The sequence below is a fragment of the Pipra filicauda genome, unplaced genomic scaffold, assembly GCF_003945595.2.
Source record: "Pipra filicauda isolate LSUMZ 115617 unplaced genomic scaffold, ASM394559v2 scaffold553_size308853_pilon, whole genome shotgun sequence".
NCBI classification, from domain to species: Eukaryota; Metazoa; Chordata; class Aves; order Passeriformes; family Pipridae; genus Pipra; species Pipra filicauda.
The window spans coordinates 62945-83915 of NW_024104702.1; the positions used below are offsets into that span (position 1 = coordinate 62945).

Sequence of the window (20971 nt, forward strand, 5' to 3'; positions counted from 1 at the left end):
TCAGTCCTGACTCAGCAGCAGGGAGAGGAAGCAAGCTTTTTAGTAGAACAAGTTTAGCAAGTTCCCAGGACTATCAAAGAAATATTTTTACAGTAAATGCTTTATTATGAAAGCTTTCATAAGAGCTTCTAATGAATTGGAAGTGATAGATAAAAAAGTTGTCCAGTTCTTACATTACAAAAAGTAATTTAAGAACAAAAAAGAGCACACCATTTGAAGTTCTCTACTTCTCCAGAGTGATGTAGCAACATCAATCAGGCTACATCTCCCCAGCCAAACCTCCAGAAGTATTCATGTATCACCATAGCCTGTAGAAAGATTATAGTCTTTTATTGATTTCTTGTTTTACAGATTCAGCTGTCAATAATAAAGTTCAATAAATTGATTCCCTAATCATAAAAACTCCTTTTACACATTATGTACAGGTACCCAAACAGCATGTTATAGCAATACCATAGACCTTCACACAGAACAAGCTAGGGTGAGGTGCTAACTGCAAGGATGTACATTCAGAGATCAAGTCATGGATATGCACAGTGCATTTGGCACACCTCACTGAAGATTGCCCACACAGGGACAGTAAAATAATCCCAACAAAGTGATAACGGGGATTAGTTCAACTACAGTAATTCCAGGAGGAACACTTAATTCACAATTAAACTAGCCATCAGAAGAGATTTGATTAAGTTGAATCAAATGCAGCTGAACTAATCATTTTAGTTTCATTAAGCAATCCTCTATAGACAAATCCTAGGCCTTAAGATCCGTCTCCAATATTAAACAAATCTCTTTAGCTGAGATATGCAGAAGTTTGAGAACTGAGGGGAACTCAGGTATTAGAAGTATTCTTTGGCAGTTTGACACAAATATAGAAAATACATTACCATCACTTTTGAGGGCTACACTAAGCTTTTCCCATTTTATATCTTTACTGCCAGCACCAGAACTGCTTCAGTGACACAGTAACACTTACATATGGTAAATTAAACACAACCTTACATTTTAATGAAACAAATTCATATTACAGATATATTTCAATACTCCAGATACCCTGCAACAGGCTATCCGCTCCCCACAAAAAAGTTAAACTTAACATTCAGTGAGAAAACTTGCCTATGTCAATGACAGAACCCAGAAAACACACTGCATTGTTGACCTTCTCTGCAATACAGGACCTGGCACACACAAGAGAGCAGTCTGCAAATGTTAGTCTGAGCATTCCAGTTCATATGGAAAGCAATTTGATGCCAAAACCATTAGTTAATTGAATAAACATACCTTTCTTTTTTATAAGATAAAGCAGACCACAGGTCTCCCGTAACTGCAATCTGATCTTGGTGTGATGAAAAACTGCAGCTAAGAGTTTATGCAATCTGCTTTGTAACATTACATCGAGCAACAACAGTTAATATACACCATTTCACAGAGGCAGACATTCATTCAAAATGTGACAATTCCCTTTTAAAAGCAGTTGTTTTCCCTTCCAGTGACATGGCTATCCCAAAGGAGATAAAGCCACTCATTCTGAAGAGGTGGGGGGAGAGGGAAACAGGAAACACTTCCAGAATGAAGCGTCCAACAGTTCTACAGCCTGCAAGGCAAAAGGCTGCAGTATTAGTCTCCAGTAACACAGCTTTAAAGATATTGCTTTGTCCAAATGCTGCCATAAACTTTTAATTTCAAATTACTTCCAACAATAGGAAAGTAACTCAAACAGGGCATTCCAAGATGAAGACCATTTAGCCAATATATTATCTCAGTTTTGAGATATTCTAGTGAAGCTTCACTTCATCTTCCATCTCGTCTGCTGCAGACCTCCATTCAAACTTGTAATGCTCAGTTCACAACAAAACTAATAAAAGGCTTAAGCAGTCTCCCTTGCTGGGTACAGAAGCAGCGAGTCGCATTATCCATGGAAGTTGACCCAGTTCATTTTCAAATCTTTCAGCAAGTGATGCCAGAGCCTTAGCCTGCTTGTTACCTTAAGTGAGCATTTTATGGGGCAAATAGGTATACAAACAATACATAGTACTGTTTATGCTTATTCCCTATGAAAACTGAACTAAGAGATGTTTCACTCAAGACTGTAGGGAATACCTTCATTCAATCTCAAAGAGCGGGAACAAAAAAAAAAGAAGAGAAGATGACTAGTCCTACACAGACTGCCTAACTCACTTACCATAGAAGCTTCCATTCCTTTTTATGGAATCTTCTTAGTATTTCTAGAACTTGACACCTACAACTGGCTTAGTCATCCCAGCCAAGTAGCAGTCTCTATTCTCAGTTAACAAAACCAACTTCTCTGGAATTCACATATTACATAGTAAATATATCCGAAGATAAACCATTAGCTCTGAAATGCCTGACCATGAAGAATTAAGAAGAAACAAAGATGAGAGTTCTTTCTTGGATTTAAGGAACTTCAGGGCATGGAACTCCTATTTATGTTGTCCTGTAGATTTCACAAAACTTAATTCTTGCATGTTCTTTTGGTCACTTGGACATGAAAGTGAGGGTAATTCAGCTTTCAACAGCTTTGTTTACAACTGTCTTTTTTCATACAGGAAATCTACATATTCCCCCTTCCCATAGATTCTGACGCATTCACACAGACTGTCTAGAAAGGTAAGACACTTTATTGAATTTTTTGATAAATTAAGAAAGGACTATGAACCAAACTTATGGGTCACAGGTGCTTGTAAACAGACATCGATTCCTTCCCATAGAAAGCCTGACTCCACGTGCTCAGCCAGAAGTCACTTTCCCCAGCGTTGCTCACAGGCTGCATAGTGATGGAGGGCAGAGAAAAATTCTTCATAGCTGATGTTTAGGTGGGAAGGCAAAGAACTGAGAAAGCAAGATAGAAAAGTTAAAATATGCTTTTATAAACACATTATTTGTGTGACCAGTCAGGAATATCATTAAAGGCAAGCTATTGTCTGAGTAACCTTGTGAAGTTGTTCTCAGCATGGTTATTGTCACTCAACTCTAGTAACTAAACCAGCTGTTAATATCCTGTCACCCTCTAAATTAAAGCCTCCTGAGCACACAGGGCCCTTCAAATTAGTGAGAAAGCTGGAGCTACAAAGGTGTGTCCTGATATTTCAATGCCCTATAAATTCTTTCAGATTTAAGAAGTACAGCAAATCCAGTCAGTTCAGTTATTGCTAAAACTGGAAAGTAATCCAGACGCACAATCATCTTATTTTATCATATTTCCATTATATCTTTACTTTCCCCATTAGAAACCTGTAAGCCACTTGAAATCAACATAAGGAACACTGATCACTGAGACTAGGTGGTGACAGAAGTTATTCCTTAAACCTGAAGCATGAAGCCTGCTGTTGCCTAATCAAGACTAAAAAAACAACAATGAATGGTTGACAGGTTTCATTTAATAACTTCTAAATACCCTCAAATCTATCTCCAGACACTTGTTTAGATAAATCTCCTCTTACAGCTATTTCCATAAGCTAAGTCACATAAACGCTTGTTTAGCTAGATATTATTCCAGCCTGTTTCACAGCATTTGTAAGCAACTCACATGATCTCTGTCAGTCTGATGTGCCATGGAAGGAATCCTAATGTGCTGTCCACAGGACCAAACTTCAAGACTAAATCAGGATCAGGAAATCCATTTGTACCTGTAATAATAAGTTAGGTTTTATTTAATTCACCAGAGGATTTGTTTTAGTTCTAAACCCTAAGGCATTTGCTTTTTTAGTAAACGCTTTTTTCCCCCCCATTCTTTTAAATGAAGCTCCCAAGGACAAGTCAACAATTAAAAGCTGAAGAGGACAGACTGATCTTGAAACATCTGACACAATCAACTGAACAAAAGCTTAGGTGGCCACTGCAGGCCCAGTTGGCCTCTTATTTTTATGCCAGGTAGTTTATAGAGACTTCATTTGGAAGTGACAGGAATAGTTACATTGTTTTGAACAACAGCAAACCTTAACAATGCGGTTTAATCTGATTTGCTCTAGTTTTGTCTTGGCAAACTCTGTTTTAGTAGCATAGAACATGCTGTACCCTGATCCTACCTACTACAGTCCTTAACTACATGGAGCTGCAGTCAAGTAAAAGGACGATTAACACAAAAAAAGCTTAAGGAGATTTCACTGAAGAACAACTTGATATTACAGACCATCAAGGAAACAAGTTGAAAAAAATAATACCCTGCTAGATGACTCATCTCTTTCTCAGTATGGGGCTACACAGAAGTTTTAAAACCAACTTTTACTACAAAATTCAAGCAAACTGTTGCAGCTGACATCCTTCTGGTGAGATGAGTGAGGAAGAACAGGGCAGTATTTTTTTCTTCTCTGTTACTATGTGGACATCATGACCCATTTCAGGGCAGAGCTAGGTAACACTGATGAATTTTATCAGGTGCCCACACTCTTACTACCCATACCTTAAAACCCCAGCCACTGTCATTTCCTTAGTAAAAGTACCCTATTCATCTCTTGAGGCAGAAGATAATCAGTGGCCAAACACTACTGCCTCTGTCTCCCTTCCATATATTTCTGCAGTGCCTAGGCTACTCCAGGCTAAAATTGGAAGTCAGGAAATAGGCTCAGAATGAACAGTATGAGTTCAGCTTTTCCTGTTAATTCTAGCAAGTTGATTAGAGCAACATGTGAAAACCAGTAGAGCACCCCAAGGGGACCCAAGAAGTTAGGTTGTTTATCTTGCACCTACCTAGCTCATATGAAAAGCATTCCAGCAGTCAAAACCCTACTTTGCTATCATGCTGCAATTAGTCATGATTATTGCGTGCTATTTCTTGTCACCCCCTCCATTATTCACCAGTTAGCTGCAAGAGTGCTTATATTGCATAATGACTGCCTCTAGCAGATAAAGTTTAATACTGCCTATTTGCTCCAAACTTCAGGCATTTTCTCTCATTTTTTTCTCATTTGTTTAAAAAACAAACAAACAAAAAATAACACTAAACAAAAGCAGTCAAGAGCCTTTTAAAATTTCCAGTTTAGTTGTAGAGCAGCTTAACTAAGGTCCTATCAGATTTTGCTCCACCCAGGTTTTCAAACTGAAGCTGGAGACTTCAAGAAGTTCACATTCACATTTTCCCTCCCCACTGAATCATCACAATAGTCATCCTTTTACCAGGGGTAAAAGCAAGTGCATTTCTAAGGAAGGATGACATTTACATACAAGTGTCTTGTGCCACAGTCCAATCTTATCTCAAAGTTAAGAAAAGAACTGTAAAGCAAAAGCCACTTATGTGTTCAGAAGCTAGCATGTTAGTGCGAAAGAGCTTTGCAGGGAAGCAGTGAATACTTAGAAGTGGGGACTCTGGAGGAAGTGAACAGCTTTACTCATCAGCTGATTCAGTAGCTGAGTACTCCTCAGCTGGTTCAGCGGCAGGATCTTCAATACTGCAATGGCTTTTCAAACAGGAAAAGACCTTCAGAGAGCCCAGTTAATTCTAACATTTCCTTCTGGTTCCTAGCTGAAGGAAAATGAAAATGCACACTGTAGTATTACTGTCAGAACAGCCTATTAAAAAACAGAGTACGCTGTGCTTCCCACTCTACACCTATTTCTCTAACTAAACATATCAGCACTACATATAATTTACATTTGGAAGCTCCCTCAGAGCTGCTAGAGTTACAGCAGTCTTCAAGTTTAGAACACGCAAGAGAGAAGGATTTGGGAGCAGTCTTTAAAAAAAAAGAGACCAAAAGACTTGCACACTCAAGGGATGGGAATCTGGCAACATCCCTTCTAGGTCAGGAGTTGTGCAAGGGGAACATGAAGGAATTTGTAAAGCTGATAGCACAACTTTTCTCCACATAGATTTTACAGGGCAACTTGAGCAGCCTTAACTGATAGTTATGTTTTTTACTGTAAGGCAGACAGCAAGTAGAGACAATATTACAATGCAGCTGGCACCTACTTTTTTTGAAAACAAGCTGGTTAGCTGAGGCATTGCTCAGAAGAAAGTGCTCTGACACTGCAGAAAACTCAAGCTGTAAGAATTAATTGCATGGCTGGATTAAGAATGAAAAAAGCCATACCATTTTAGGACTAGGCTTCAATAACTGCATCCTAAACATGAACAGAAAGTTTAAAAACTACATTATCAGGTATTTAAATCAAAATGTGAAAGCCCAGAACTTACAGAAGACACCATGAACACAAACCCTAAAAATATAACTACTCGAGTATTGGTTTTCAGAACTCATTCTCAACTTAGATCAGTAACTCACAGATGTTTGCACTTGATACCGTTTCATTAAGGATGCACAAAAACTAAATTTGCCCACAACTAAAATGAAGTTTCACAAACGGCTGCTAAATAAGTCATGAAAGAATACTTCACCTCCAACAATGTCCTAAACATTAAACCAAAGCAAATTAATAAGCAGGACTAGTTATAGATATTATCCTCGGCTATTAGCCACATAGATTAAGCAGCCTGTTTTCAAAGTTTGCAGTTTTGACAGGTTAAAAGTCTAGGAGATTTCTCCTTCTATGCTCAGCTAGCATGCAATACTTCAAAAATAAATATGCTTGTTTTAAGACTGGACCTAATACTTTTAATATATCCAGACACTTACACAGACAGAAGATCCCCCAACAAGTGTTTGAAAAGCTTCAGTTACACATAACTGGCCAAAATAGATAGATGGGTATCAATTGTCACCAGTTCAACGTTTAAGTAGTGACTGTTGTAAAGAAGCAATTATTAATTTCCTTAAATTGCCTTTGGGGTATAACAGGATAGATGTCTTAAGTTACTTCTTAAGGTGCCTTAGTAAATACGTTTAATTATTCTGCTACAGGAGAAGCTCTGATGTAGCATGTTGACAATAGGGACAGAATTCAGGTTGAAGTGTCCAAACTGACACGGAAGTCCGTTCACAGAGCAATTCAGCTGACCATCCACTTGAAAAACAGAAATCACTCTCTACAGACCAATTAATGGAAGCCACACTACAATAATGTGCTCACAGGCATCCAAGTTGAAGTCTGCAACCCAAAACTTGAACCCTGCCAAGCTAATTACAGCTGTAATCGACATGCATTGATCACCAAGGAAAACTGAGCAACTTATTACAGCTCCCTAGTACCACTGGAAAAGTGGACGCTTGCTCGAAACTACTTTTCCCTCATGTGGTATTTAAAGCAGCCCTGCCCTTTTCACAGCTATTACATATAGCCACACACCTCAGCACAGAGTCAGGAACCTGCATGAATTAGTAATGAAGGAAACTAAACTAGTGTGGGTTATACAGCAACAAAAGATCACCAGGTGCTCTCTCATTTGCACTCAGGGTGGTAGTCAGGCAGCAGTAACAGCTTTAATCACTGTAACCAGATCTGGAAAAGACTCTGTGCATACCCACATTTGCAGCACACTAACTTGCAAGAAGTTAATTTTAGTTAGAATAGTCTAATATTAGGTGATACCAGCAGTACTTTTTCAGAAAGCTCATTGCAGAACATACCACAGAGGCTATAAACTCTGAAAAGCCAAGACCCTGCAATTTAGCTTAATGTTTCCTTTTTCTGCTTAAAGAAGCAGTTCAAAAGGGAGTAAACCAGTAAGAAATTTTTAACAGAAGACTGAAAGCCATAATCATAACTTATTCTGATAGACTAAGCATCAAGATGCATACATTCCAAGCAATAAGTATACTACAAATCAAATCTGTTATGGTTGAAGTACTCTTTCCCTATATACCATATTATACTTACTACTTAATAAGTTGTCTAACACATTCACATCCAGGTCTGTGTGTGTTCTTTGCTGCTGTGCTACCAACTGACAGAAGTTCTGAGCAGCTTTTACTATATCTGCTTTTCCATCTTCTGGAGACAGCACCTTCAATGTAGATTGGCATTTTAAAACTGAAAGTACAAAACACAGTTTAAAAGCAGCAGAAATATAATTGTTTTGCATATGCTTTAGATACTCACAGGAGGCAATTGCAAGTAACTTGTAGTTTACTTCAAATATTACAGCTAGCCATAAATAAACCTTATCTATCTTAGAGAACTGGGTAAGAGTTTTCCGGATTTGCTCTATTACTAAAACACAAGCTTAAGGCAACCATTTGGGGCAGTCTTACGAAAAGGGGTTTCTTTAATTCAGCCTTGAAATGGAGAGTTTCCCAGGGAATCTGCATTGGTTCTTACGCTGTCAGGCAAAGCACTGAGAGGAAAGGTGCCTGGATAGTAAACTAAGGGGTAGTAAGCGATGCAGAAAGACCTGCAGTTCAGGGAAAAGAAAAAAGAATAATCTAATTCCTACCTTAAAACAGAAAGGTGTTTTTAACAGCTACTGCGGACATTGATGTGTCACAATGATTAAGCCAGGGCCCTCCCTCAATGTGATCACAGATGTTCCAGCAGCACTTCAAAATTGATGCAAGAGTTACAATGTTGATCTAAGATTGCTACAGAGAAGCTAGGAACCAGATAATAGTCCAGAATTCACCTATTTATCAGTAATAATGGCTGCAACTTAGGAGGACACCTCACAACAATAACAACCTTAATGTCTGCACTATTGTGAGGCAAAAGTCTTCTCACCCTACATGATGCATCACTGTCAGTTCTGGTAAGGTACCTAAGACGTAAACTTACCAAGGAAGCTGAAGGCTACACATAGTGCACTATAGTCAAATTGAAATAAGTGGGCTGAATTCTAGTGTATGAACACATTAGACTTATACTGAACTTAAGCTAGTTAAAACCAGATACTTTAGAACTGTAGAACTTGACTGCAAAGGACCACAGAGCACAGTCAAAAGACTCATAAGATCACCTAAAAACCCTCAGCCACCACAATGAAAATAATTGTTCCTTGATATTGCTTGATTTGTCAAATGTCCTGTGTTAAAGAATATTTCTCTAACAGTGTTTATAAGTGTAAGATACATCATTTTGCTTTTCAGAAGAAGTGAAAAACTGCAGCTTATTATAACAAACTGGATAGACATCAGTTTGTTCAGTTCAAAGCATGAAGGATCTGACCTGACTCTGAAGTCTTCTAAGAGAGAATGAAAATTTTAAAGAGAACAGAAAACACCCCTGCTTTTCACAGTTTCCAGTACAAAAGGTTCCTGAGACTTAAATGCACTCTTTCCGTCAACAAGTCCAAAGTCTCTCAGTAGTTCATTTGGTGTGAACATAAGTATTTCGATTTAGGTAAGTGCAGCTAAGCATGCTGGAGTTTAACATATTAATAGTCTCTCCACCCCATTTTCTGCTGGTTATTTCAACCCTCACAGGAATAAGAAGTAGTAACGTCAAACTTGGGTGCTTCCATGTAAATGCTAACACCTTAGGCCAAGTTGTTCATAAGGCAAGCTCATGCTACAACACTGAACTTTATACTGGAAAACTGGCACAAAGGATTTTGGCATCCTGTCATCTCTTGTAGGGTAAGTAAAACTCAGCCAGTAGCATTTTAAATGCAGCTGGAAGGGCTACAGCCTGTGTAGTCTTTTCAGAAGTTTTTGAACTATGATGGTCTTTAAACATAAGGGTTGTTTGGCTTTTTATTACAAGATGTATTTAAATATTACGAGTCGTATTTAGGACAGCTGAAAGCACTAGCCTATCCCTTTAAGACAAATGCCTGCTTTCTTACGTACATGCTTGTGATTTATTACATTTTGAACAGACTTCTAGCATTTGTGTTAGGCAGCAGACCTCCAGTAATGAACACTTACAGCAGATATTACTGAATAAGGAACATTAACCTTGAAACATACTCCTGCCTTCCACATCTAACCATGTGCAAAAGCTGCTATCACCAAATTTTATTATTTTTTTTTAGAGTTATGCCCTTTACCTTCCTGGTGTCATTATATATTGTCATGACAACTAGCAGTTTTGCTCTTTCCCTTCTTCATCTCCAAACATACCCCTCAAAGTGGGAAAGTGGAAGTGTACACATTGTTAACTTGACATCAGTTCCCTTGCTAGTATTCCAGTGCTTTTTCGAGTTTCAGTAAAAGAATTCACTTCGCTGAAACAGTGGGGAGTTGAGGTACATAGCTGCATTGAAGGGGTCATGGCACAGCAGTCAGGCTAACAGGAGAATCAGGCCACCCAGTAATGATTACTATGGCGAGGAGAGAGCAATGCTTAGCTGTTAGTTAAGAACAAATAAGCATAATCAAAGTTTAATACTAGCCCAGGAAGGTTGCATGTGTTCTGATAAACAGTGCTTAAAGAAGGAAAAGGTCACTGTACACAGGAATGTGTTTAAGTAAAAGCAGAATCATGATTTATATACAGCAATTTAGAGCCATAACAAGACCCCCTGTAGTTCATCTTACCTTGACCAGTTTTGTCTTGATTTGCAAATTCCACTGTGTACTTGGAACAATCTAGTCCTATGAGTTCTTGCTGCTGTTTTAAAATTTCATCCATCAATCTTGAATTATTCCTCTTGAAAATACCTTTAAAAAAAGTTGTATGTCAGCCAACTCCTGTAAAGGGTGCTACAAAACAAATTTGACACTAGGCAGGAAGAAAAAAGTAGTCAGTACTGGTTTCAGACTGGAGTTCACAAGCACAGATAAGAATCCAAAGCAAATGCTACTGCACCTGACTTAATCTCAGTAACCTTGGAAAGAACTCATATGCTTTTGTTCCTCTTTCATCCACCTGATTTAAGAAGCAAGCTGAAATTGTGGAGGACTTACTTTGTTGTCCTTAGTATGCTAGCAATAGTTTGAGAAAGCAATAACCTACCAGCACAGAACCACCAAGTCAGATTAACACCAAATTTCTTCAATGCCCACATTGCTGAAGTCTGCTACCACTTACTCCTCCACCCCAGGGCTGCAGGCTAACAAAGCAAGTCACCACTAAATCAGCATTTCAGGTCTTGGTAACCATCCACACTTACGCCATGGCCAATACCACAAATTTCCTAATAAGAGAATTTCACAAGCTGTATATTCCAAGGAGTTGATGCAGTCCATGGCAGACACATTTTGAGTGCAGGAAATTACAAAAGCTTGCTTAAGGAAACACACTTGGGTTCCTGTACTAAAATAAATTCTAGCTTTTAAGAAACATAATGCAGCAATTTCTAATTAAAAGCCACAGTAGAAACTAAATGTTACAACTTAAATATTTACAATCTAAAAGCGTGGTTAGGCATATTACCTAGGAACTTGACAGTGCTTTTATGTATTATATCCAGAGGTTGTTACCAAGTTTCATTCAGAAACTTTATGTCAAGCACCTCTGTTGACCAGTCTAAAAATGCCCATACACTGATCTTACAAGACACACTGAATCTGTATGCAATTTTACGATCAGGCTTATGATTCATCACCTCAATCTGGTTCTAGCATTTGGAAATGCTACAAGTTTCCACATCAGCAGAGGTCAAACAGTATATAAGCACTGTATTAAGACCATAATACACCAGGAGTTTGTTTGCAATATGAAGCGATACATTTATTTAATATGCTAGCCCTTAGGTCTAATGAGTTACTACTTCTCTACTGGTTTCATCAGAGGTTTTAATAGATGGTAAAGTATCTGGTTTTTCTCCCATACTGGATACTTCCTGTAAAATAAAATACTTTATTTAATTACAGAAGTTTTAGTGATGTTTATAACTGACTTCACGTGCTTACAGGCAAGCAATCTTGGTAACGCACCAACCCCTACAGAAAAGAGAGTAAATACTTTTGTCAAGTCTAAACTAAAGTTAAATTGCTAGATTTCCTGCTCCTGCTTTGTAGTGTATATTTATACATAATAGCAATTGAGAATGCTGCTTTGAATAATACTGTTTGATACAACTCCGCTTGGCTAAGTCTGTTTCGTGTTAGGGTTAGCACTGATTGTCTTCCCTACACCTACAGCCAGCAGCAGTGCTGCTACTGCAATTGCTAATCCTGCACCATCTTCAACTAAGATCTGTACAAGGTCGCATGTGCTTCACCTCTAAGACTCATTTGACTTCCATACACTTTGAAATGAGAAAAAAAAACAACTATGTTCAGTATCCAGACAAAGACATGACATAATTAGGAAAGGTTCCCAATCTGGGAAACAGGCAGTTGCTCTCTTCTTCCTCTTCTTCACCCAACACTAATAAAACCAAATACTTTCTCATGAAAGGTTTTTGCCTATTCCTGTCAAAGATCAGAATAATAGATTTAAGAATCCTCACTCCAGCTCTAAAGTAAATGAGGACATTTAGGACAACAAAAGAACAGACCAAGGTGTTTTCTGCTCAGTAAAACCAGACATCAGATAAAGGACTTGGTCCAGCTCTGAAGTGAAGGTCCTTAAACACACAGCAGATACAGAAGACTTGCTAAATCTGTTATTAAGATTTATCTGAGTATCACCCTTCTATTCTCCTCATTTATCTCACCCAGTTGTTGAAACTCAGGTCCTGTGTGGCTCTTAGAACAGCAGTTTAACAAAAGCAGGAAGCTACTGTAGTTGTACCATACAGTTTCAGTACCCATTTCTTGGAAAGGCCACCACATCTAAATTCCCACTGATGCAGCAACGTTGACACATATGCACTTTTCCTGAAGAGAAGATCTTGAAGCACAGCAGAAGGTAGTAAAAATCCAAACTAACTGAAATCTTCATTTAGAACTAGTAGCATTTGGGAACTTTACTGCTTCAGTGTTTTGTCTCTCACTCAGTGAACAAGACACTTATGAATGCGTATGACTGCAAACACAGTCCTGACAAAGGCAATGTTCATGAGCCAAATTCATGTTTGACTTCAAACATTTTACATAGTTGTGGCTCAGATATATGTTCCTTTCCCTTGCAATATCTCAAACCCTCATTTGTCTACAAGGTTCATTTTTTAAAACCTTGGAAATATACCTAAGTTACTCTGGAAGATGCTGCTGCTAATTTATACATGAAAAATAAGAGCAAACAAGTGCACAAGTAGACCAACTCACTAAGAGAATTAAAGTGTTCCTTTAATGAAAGCCAACAAAACTTAAGTCTTGATTTACTGCTGCCTTACAACTTTGTTCAGTCTCCCACATAAACTGAAATAAAGTCCATAACATGATTTTAATGTTACAGGAAGTTAACGTTTGACAAGAGGTCTAATAAATTTTAGCAATACAACAGCTGTTTGCTGTTAAGTGGAAAAGATTTCAGCATTACTACTATTTCTAATATGGAACACAAACATGAAATCATCATTATTTTCTCATTAAAAATAACTTCTGGTTTTGAAAAGCAGAAATCGTTTTGTTCAGTCAGAACTCTGAAGCCTTTGCAAGTTCGTGCAAATGAAGTGTTCTAAGAATTACACATATTTAAGCACTATAATTCCCAAAGCAAAAGTATAAAAATTCTAGTTTTGTGCATTTGTTTGTTTTGGGGTTTTTGTTTGTTTTTATTTTCAATACTGAGAACCTGTGAGCTGTTTTCAGGGATAATACTTGCTTTTACAACAGAAGCTGCAAACATGCTGTTGCTCATTAGTTCCCACTGGAGCTGAGGCCAACCAAAAGTGTTTCAGCTTCCTGCAGTAGTCCTCCATTACACAGGTCTTTTCCAGGGCACATACCTTTTGCTTGGATTTACAGTAGCTACAAGCCAGGCCCCTTTGCTGGCAACCATGGTGGTGCAGCACTTTAGGGTTAGAGACTGACAAACGAAATTTGTAATTAAGAGGCTGAGAGTTCAGCAGAGGCAAAAGTGACAAGAATTGTGAACTAGAAGTCAAAAACTTTCAAGGCACAGAGAAACACCTGATGATGTCAAGCATTTGTTTGTCTAACTAGACCACAACAGTCACCACCTGTTAACGCCTTGGTGGCATCTCAAAGTTCAACATTCTCAATTGGCCCGCTTTTTAAAGCAGCAGAATCTGGTAAAATACAGAATAAGAGTCAGTTCTTCTTTACAAGGGATGACCTTAACCAAAGTTGGGCATAGGGAAGAACACATTGCCACAGCATTCCAGTTATTTGCTTTTCTTCAGCTTCTTCCAGTGCTAACAAGAAAAGTTATTGTAATTGTTATGAGGTAACAATCTATTTAAAGCATCAAAATAATAGCATTTTGAGAAATGTCAAATCAATCCACTTCAAAGAATGTACAAGCAAGAAACTTTTTGAACACATGAACAAGTCTTGCCTACATCCTTGTGTTGGATCACGCTGGGTGATAATGGAGGATGACATGGTCACTACACTGGACCTCACAGGATATGGAAAGCCAGAAGAAAATATCTTTATTCCAAGAGCCTAGCAAAAATAATTAATTCAAGTTTGAATACAGCTGAAGTAACTTAAATTTCAGCCAGATTAAAGCCACTTAAGATAGCGCTAACCAAACGGAAAGAATCTGAGTTAGAACCTTGTAGGTGACCATTCCTCACACAGTTCTTCTTGAAGGGGCATTCTGCACCAGAAGAACAGGAGATCAGCAACTGAGAGAAGAGATACTACTTTCATATCTCCCATACCTTTAAGGACATTACCTACTACAGATTAGCGTTAGCTCTTTTAGAAAATGTGGTCTGAGAACTCTTCTCAACTCAACACCAAAACGCAATTGTTGAACATGAAGATTCACGTGAGTGAAATCCCACAGCAGATGCCATGTGATAGCAGTATCTCAAGTGTTCCTATGACACAAAACCACAACATACTCATCTTCCCCAGTTAAATGAACACACTACACATCCAAAAAATTTAATGGATTGATCAAATCAGACAACTACCAACTAATTTGGAGGAGACTAAAAGCCTACGTTTGGGGCTAATTAAATAATTTCTTTTGCATACTGGAGTACTCTAGCCTTTCAAAGAACTTCTAAGAGAAAACTGGTCAGAAGCAAGCAGTTCACTGGAAAGCTAAAGCTAGGATGAGGAAATCCAGGTTCTCAATATAGTCACACTGTATTGAGAACAAGAAACCTTCAACCTGAAGCATCTATTTGGGAACCCAAAGTACCCGAATACCAGGATTCAACAAGCTCCCAAAAATCACTCCAGACTTGTCCCCAGCTACTTCAGAAAAGCTTCACTGATGGACAGAAGTAACATTCACGCAAGCTTTCCCAAGTGGCAAAACAACAAACAAAAGAAAAGTTTAAGTACATAGCACTGGTCAAATGCTTCTGCTCCCCAGAAGATATTTTAACTGCTACTACATAATTGCACAATCACTGCCTTTTGACTGCAGGAAGGCTTCAGTATTTCCTCAGAGATAAGGTCTTGACCAGCATGGCTGGATTTCTACCAACTAATAGGACTGGCAATACAGCAGACAACAGAAATAAATCTTGATCAAACCCCTACGATTTTAGTCAAACTGTATTTACTAACCAAGGTGCTCCCCGCAGCATTAAGTTTATTATGGCTTTGTTCTGCTGCACATCAGTGAAAATTGGGATAATGAAAAGGGCCCCTCCACACAAGAGGCAGTAAAGCCGGGCCACCTTAGGCCTCCAAGTGTGCTGGGGAAGCAGAGAAAGTCTCAGTTCTGAGCCCTGCACAATTCCAGCCAAGTTGCCTTTACAGTTACTGGTGCAGCTGCTGTAGCAAACCGGCATCAGCTGGAATACAGCTACTATTGGACACTGAAGAATACACAAACAACCCTCTATTTAATAATTTTGTTAAAAACATAGAAATTCATACTATAAACAAATAAACAGTTTATCTTGCACTTCTTCTGCAAAGAACTTCGTATGCTCTCTCTTCCTGTAGAGGTGGCAATTAAGGACACACTTTGAATTTAATCCTTCTGCAAGAAACTGACACATTATTTCTTCCAGAAAATGCAGCCACGGAAGACCACACTTACAATCAAAGTTTTCTGCTGCAATCCAAAGAATCTCAGCACTATAAACATGCAGTGAAGGAAAAGGAAACAAATTCAAGTATATCTCACTACAGTTAACATTGATTCAGAGCACTCATCACTGGTTTTCCTTCTCCACCACAATCAGCATCAGTGGGGGCTTTCATAAGTCAATAGTTGGTACAGTTGTATGAACACAGAACCTTACTGAAGCACCTCAGCTTCAGTCCACAAGAGTCACCATCTGAGAAGACGGAAACAAGTGCACACTGTAATTAAGGTTCACCCCCTGCTACTGATAAGAACAAGCCGTACCTGACTTTATTAACCTTCACTATACCAGTGTTACTGTTCAGAGTTCCAGACATCATTATTATTCATGACCAGATTTAGCAGCAACTGCAACATCCTACTTAATGACAAGTCTATCTGGAAATGGTGTAGGCTCAATCAAGACACCATAAGGAGCTTAGCACCAAAAGAAAGGCAACATATGTGCTATTACCAGAAGTAAGCATATACTAAATATACACGAATAACTACTTGCTCACGCTCTGAAATCAAGTCTAAAAAGCTCCGCTGTGCAACAAGCAATTGTGGCTGCTATCCTAGACAGTCCCACTGAACACCTGTGAAGGACGTGGATGTGTAATGGCAGGCTGTTCTCATCAACCCTGAAAGTTTGGCTAAAGCCACTGATTTAAAACAGTTTAGTTCTCTGCATTGTCTTGCCTTCTTCAGTTATGCTCCAACAAATTGGAATTCAAGCTGGCAAATAAACTAGCATATTCTGCTATCAGATGATCAACAGAAGAACAAAATACTGAAAAGTATATGTTTTGATAATGAAATCACCAGACCATAGCAATATTTTCAGATCTCAAAGGTGATAGCAAAATCTCTTAACACGTAACTTCAGAACGAATGAAACAATACATGGAAACAGCAGAAAATAATCCCTTTTTTTTTTTCTGAACTGCTAGCAACAATTGTTCTGCAAGGTTATTTCAGTTCTTCAGAGGATAAAACCTTCTCATTTCTGGTCATGACACGTAGTCTTGCAACAGTCAGTCTTAGATCTGACTGGATATCAACACACATTGGAGCAGCAGTAGTAGCTTCTCGAAAATTAATGCTTCGGACACTGCTACAGCACTGGCTCCACCTTGTTGGACAGCAGCTCAGCAGCAGTGGCTACCTAAGCACTGGTTGGTGCCTTCTCCCTCCTCAGAGTTGCACAGTAAGCAAGCTAAAAGCCAAAACCAACAAGAAACAAGATTCTCCGCTTCATCTGTTCCTCAGTCCAGTTCTCAGATGCATAATTTGTGCAGTACAGTGCTGGAATCTAAAAAGGACCTAAACACACACACATATAAGACAATACTGCTCATAGCCTACTTGAGGTGAGACGAAGTTAGAGATCCCACACAATAAAATGTCTCTCTTAAGGCTATGAGGGAAATTCTCACTCTTCTTTGGTACTAATGTTCGCTCTGCAGCATTACACCTGGCTGAATGCTTTCCAGAGCAAAAACTGTCAACATACAAATGACTTCTCAGAAGGCGCTGTTTTCTGTATCCTTGAGATATTACACAAATATTTTATATTGTTCCTTGACTTGCAAATGAGGAAGTGTTCTCCCTCTGAAACACAACATAATCAAGTATCACAACAGCGCTGCACAGATGGTCAGTTTAAAGTGCTGACTGGTATTAAGCCCAGTTTCTTATAATAATCTTAGAGAAACTAGTGAAAGTCAAATCCTTTGAGTCTTGTTTCACACATGAAGGATCAGACGTGAAACAGAATTATAAATGGTGGTGGTTTAAAATAAAAATTTAAAAAAAAAAAAAAATCACAAATGCCTATGCTCAAGGAGAAGCCTGCATACCTCAGATGCTTTTGATTACAAAAAGCTTTTAGCTTTTAGACAAAAAGGTTTTAGGTCCTCAATAGGAAAAGTGAGGAAGACAGATTTGTTGCGTGACTACTTCAGATTGTTAAATCCAAACTCTGAGCTTATCTTTATGATACTCCATGATGTGGAATCAACATATCTGCAAGAGCAAGAGTTCAACAGTCTTACACCTGAGACCCAGTAACGAATAAAACCACACAGCAGATATGAAAAAAACACCAAAGTTTCCACGAGCACTGGCTCAGGCTTAATTCAAATGCCAAGCAGCACCAAATGCAGACCACATAATGGTGGACTGGAAGCACACAAGACATACGTGATTACGTTTAACTACCTGTCCATCCTATCTTTTCACATAAGAGTATGTGAAAATAGATGGCTACTTTCATTCATTCACTTCTGGAAATTCACATATAGCTCATGAACAGTGCTCATAAGAGCAGGCAGCTTAAAGCTCTTCCCTACTCCATCATGCTTTCAGATGCCAGCAGCCCCTGCCAGCCCAGGGCTAGGGACAAGGCTCTAGAAAGGCCCTACCTTCTGTTCCCTTCAGTGTGCCGGCAGGACAGGGTCACCCCGACACACGAGCCGGGGCAGGAGGGCCATCCCCCAGGCTAGGAGCGCTGCAGCGGCCAAGCAGCTCCAGGGGACGGGAAAGGAGCTGCTAGCACCGAGGCTGGCACCGGGCTTGGGAAGACCCCAGGAGAGGGCGGCCCCCTGGCTCCGCGCCAGGAGGCGCTGCTGGGGCAGGCACCGCCGGGGGCCTGGACTCGGGGCTGCCGCGCCGCCGCTCACCGTTGTGGTCGTAGACGCTGACGTAGGAGATGCCGACGGCCATGCACCACACCACCAGACTGGCCATGTCGGCGTAGCTCGGCTCCTCCTCGGTCACCACCAGCCCCACGTGCACCGGCAGCTTCCCCAGGGCGCGCCCGTCCGCGCGCCACCGCTGCCGCCCGCGCGCCGCCGCCGCGTGCCCGGGCGCGCGCCGCCGCTGCCGCCGCCAGGCCGCGCGCGCCTCGCGGAGGCCGAGCGCGCGGGCGGCAGGCGCGAGGAGCGCGCAGGAGGCGGCGGCGGCGGCGGCTGCGCGGCCGCGGAGGCACGCGAGCAGCGCGCGCTGCAGGTAGAGCAGGGCGCGCACCAGCGCGTGCAGCGCGCGCCACGCCAGCCCGCCCGCCCCGCTCATGGGACCGACCGACAGGAACGCGCGGGAGGTGCCTCAGCCGCGGCGCGCCGCCCGCCTCGCCGCCGCCATCCCCTCACAGAGCCCGCGTTCCCCGCCCGGCAACCACCCGCGCCGCCATCTTCCGGCCGCCCCGCCTGCTCTTTCACCTCTCGACCCGCCACACGCGAAGCGCCCGTTGGCCGCCGGGCGCTAACGTCATTTCCGCCCGCGGAGCGTGAATTACGTGGCCGCGAGGGAGGGAGGGGGCGGGGCCAGGCGGGGAGGCGGGTCCGGGAACGGCCCGGGGCGGGGCGGGGCGGGGCGGACCGGACCGGGGAGGGGGCGGGGCTGGGGCAGGGCCGGGGCAGGGCCGCGCCCCCTGACGGGCGCTGGGGCGGCGGCCCCGCGGGTACCGGGTCGGGGGTGGAGAGAATGGCGGTGTGTGGGCGGCGGGCGTGGATTCGCGCTGATCTCTGCCCGGCCCTTGACCATTTCTCGGGCTGGGCCGCAGCGCTGTCCAATCTCCCGGCTGCTCCAGGGGCCCGTTCCTCTTTCCGAACACAGCCTTGGTCTTCCTGGCGCCCGCAGCGCCGGCGTGTGAAGCGAGGGCGGGGAGCACATCCGAACGCCGGAGGAGCGGCCGCGTCTCATGGGTGTCTTTACTAAACAGCACGTTTCAGCGTCAGAGCGTCCTGCGAATGCTCACTGGGTGATTCTGCAGCACGGGCGTGGGAAACGGGGGGCGGCGCAGCCCCCGAACCTTGGGGAGTGTGCCCCTGCAGCGGCCGGGACCCACGTTTTGCAGTCTCCCGCAAAACCTGCAGTTCCCGGGATTTTGCTGCCTCACTAGGAGGTACCTAGCGAGGTAACAAACTACCTTGTCTTGTGACGGCCCAAAGGTCCGAAGATGGAAACGCCGCTGCAGGCGAAAGATAGAGCAAGAGCTAACAAGCCAGCCGGGTGCTCTCAGGCACATAGGTGGGCTGAAATGACACAGTGAGATAATTAAAGCACTCTATTGAAAGAATCTGCCAATGTAAAATTAAATGAAAAATTGTGTATCAGGAAAATATTTTTCTTGCTCAGAAAATAGCTACTTCCCAGTCTTTTAATACAGACCAGCATTAGCCAGCAAAAATGACACAGTCAAACCACAAGAAAGGCTTGTGCTATTCCATAAATATCTGAACGCTTAGCTACCAAAAATGTGGGTGACTGACTGTATAATCATAGAAAAGGCCTCTAAGATCATCAACTCCAACTGTTAACCCAGCACTGCCAAGTTCACCACTAAACCATATCCTTAAGTGCCACATCCACGTCTTTTGAGCACTTTCAGGGGTGGTGATTCCATGTCTTCCCTGGGAAGTTGTTCCAATGCTTGACAATGCCTTCCATGCAGAAATTTCTCCTAATATCCAATTTAAACCTGCCCATGCACTGCTTGAGGCCATTTCCTCTGGTCCTGTCACTTGTTTCCCTGGGAAAAGTAACCAACCCCAACCTTCTTCAACCTTGCTTCAAGTATTTGTAGAGGATACGGTCCCCCCGAGCCTCCTCTAGGCTAAGCTGCCCCAGCTCCCTCAGCCGCTCCTCATATGACTTACTCTCTAGACACTTCACCAGCTTTGTTGCCCTTGTCTGGACCAGCTCCAGCACCTCAACATCTTTTCTGTAGTGAGGGGCCCAGAACTGGACAGAGGACTCAAGGTGCGGCCTCACCAGTGCCAACAACGGGGGAAGAATCACTGCCCTGCTCCTGCTGGCCACACTATTTTGAATATAAGCCTGGATGCCATTGGCACCTGGGCACACTACTGGCTCATATTTAGCCAGCTGTTGACTAGCACCCCCAGGTCCTTTCCCGCTGGTCAGTTTTCCAGCCACTCTTCCCCCAGCATGGTGGTGTTGTGATCCAAGGGCAGGACCTGGCACTTTGTCTTGTTCAATATCATTCAGTTGGCCTTGACCCATTGGTCCAGCCTGTCCAGATCCCTCTGTAGAGCCTGATGGTATGTAAATGTAAAGAAAAATGAGCTTAGGTCTTTCTGTTCCAGTTGCATAGCTTAAGAAACCC

The 20971-nt window shown here is 41.7% G+C and overlaps 1 protein-coding gene across 1 annotated transcript; it reads right to left on the reverse strand.

Moving 5' to 3' along the window:
* Positions 1–311: 311 nt before the first annotated feature.
* Positions 312–19055, reverse strand: NUS1 (NUS1 dehydrodolichyl diphosphate synthase subunit). Its single transcript, XM_027716298.2, has 5 exons — positions 18525–19055; positions 10323–10445; positions 7729–7881; positions 3545–3644; positions 312–2847 (listed from the first exon to the last, which is right to left on the reverse strand). The coding sequence occupies exons 1-5, from the start codon at positions 18913–18915 to the stop codon at positions 2757–2759; spliced, it is 858 nt and encodes a 285-aa protein (XP_027572099.1). The 5' UTR covers positions 18916–19055; the 3' UTR covers positions 312–2756.
* Positions 19056–20971: the final 1916 nt, after the last annotated feature.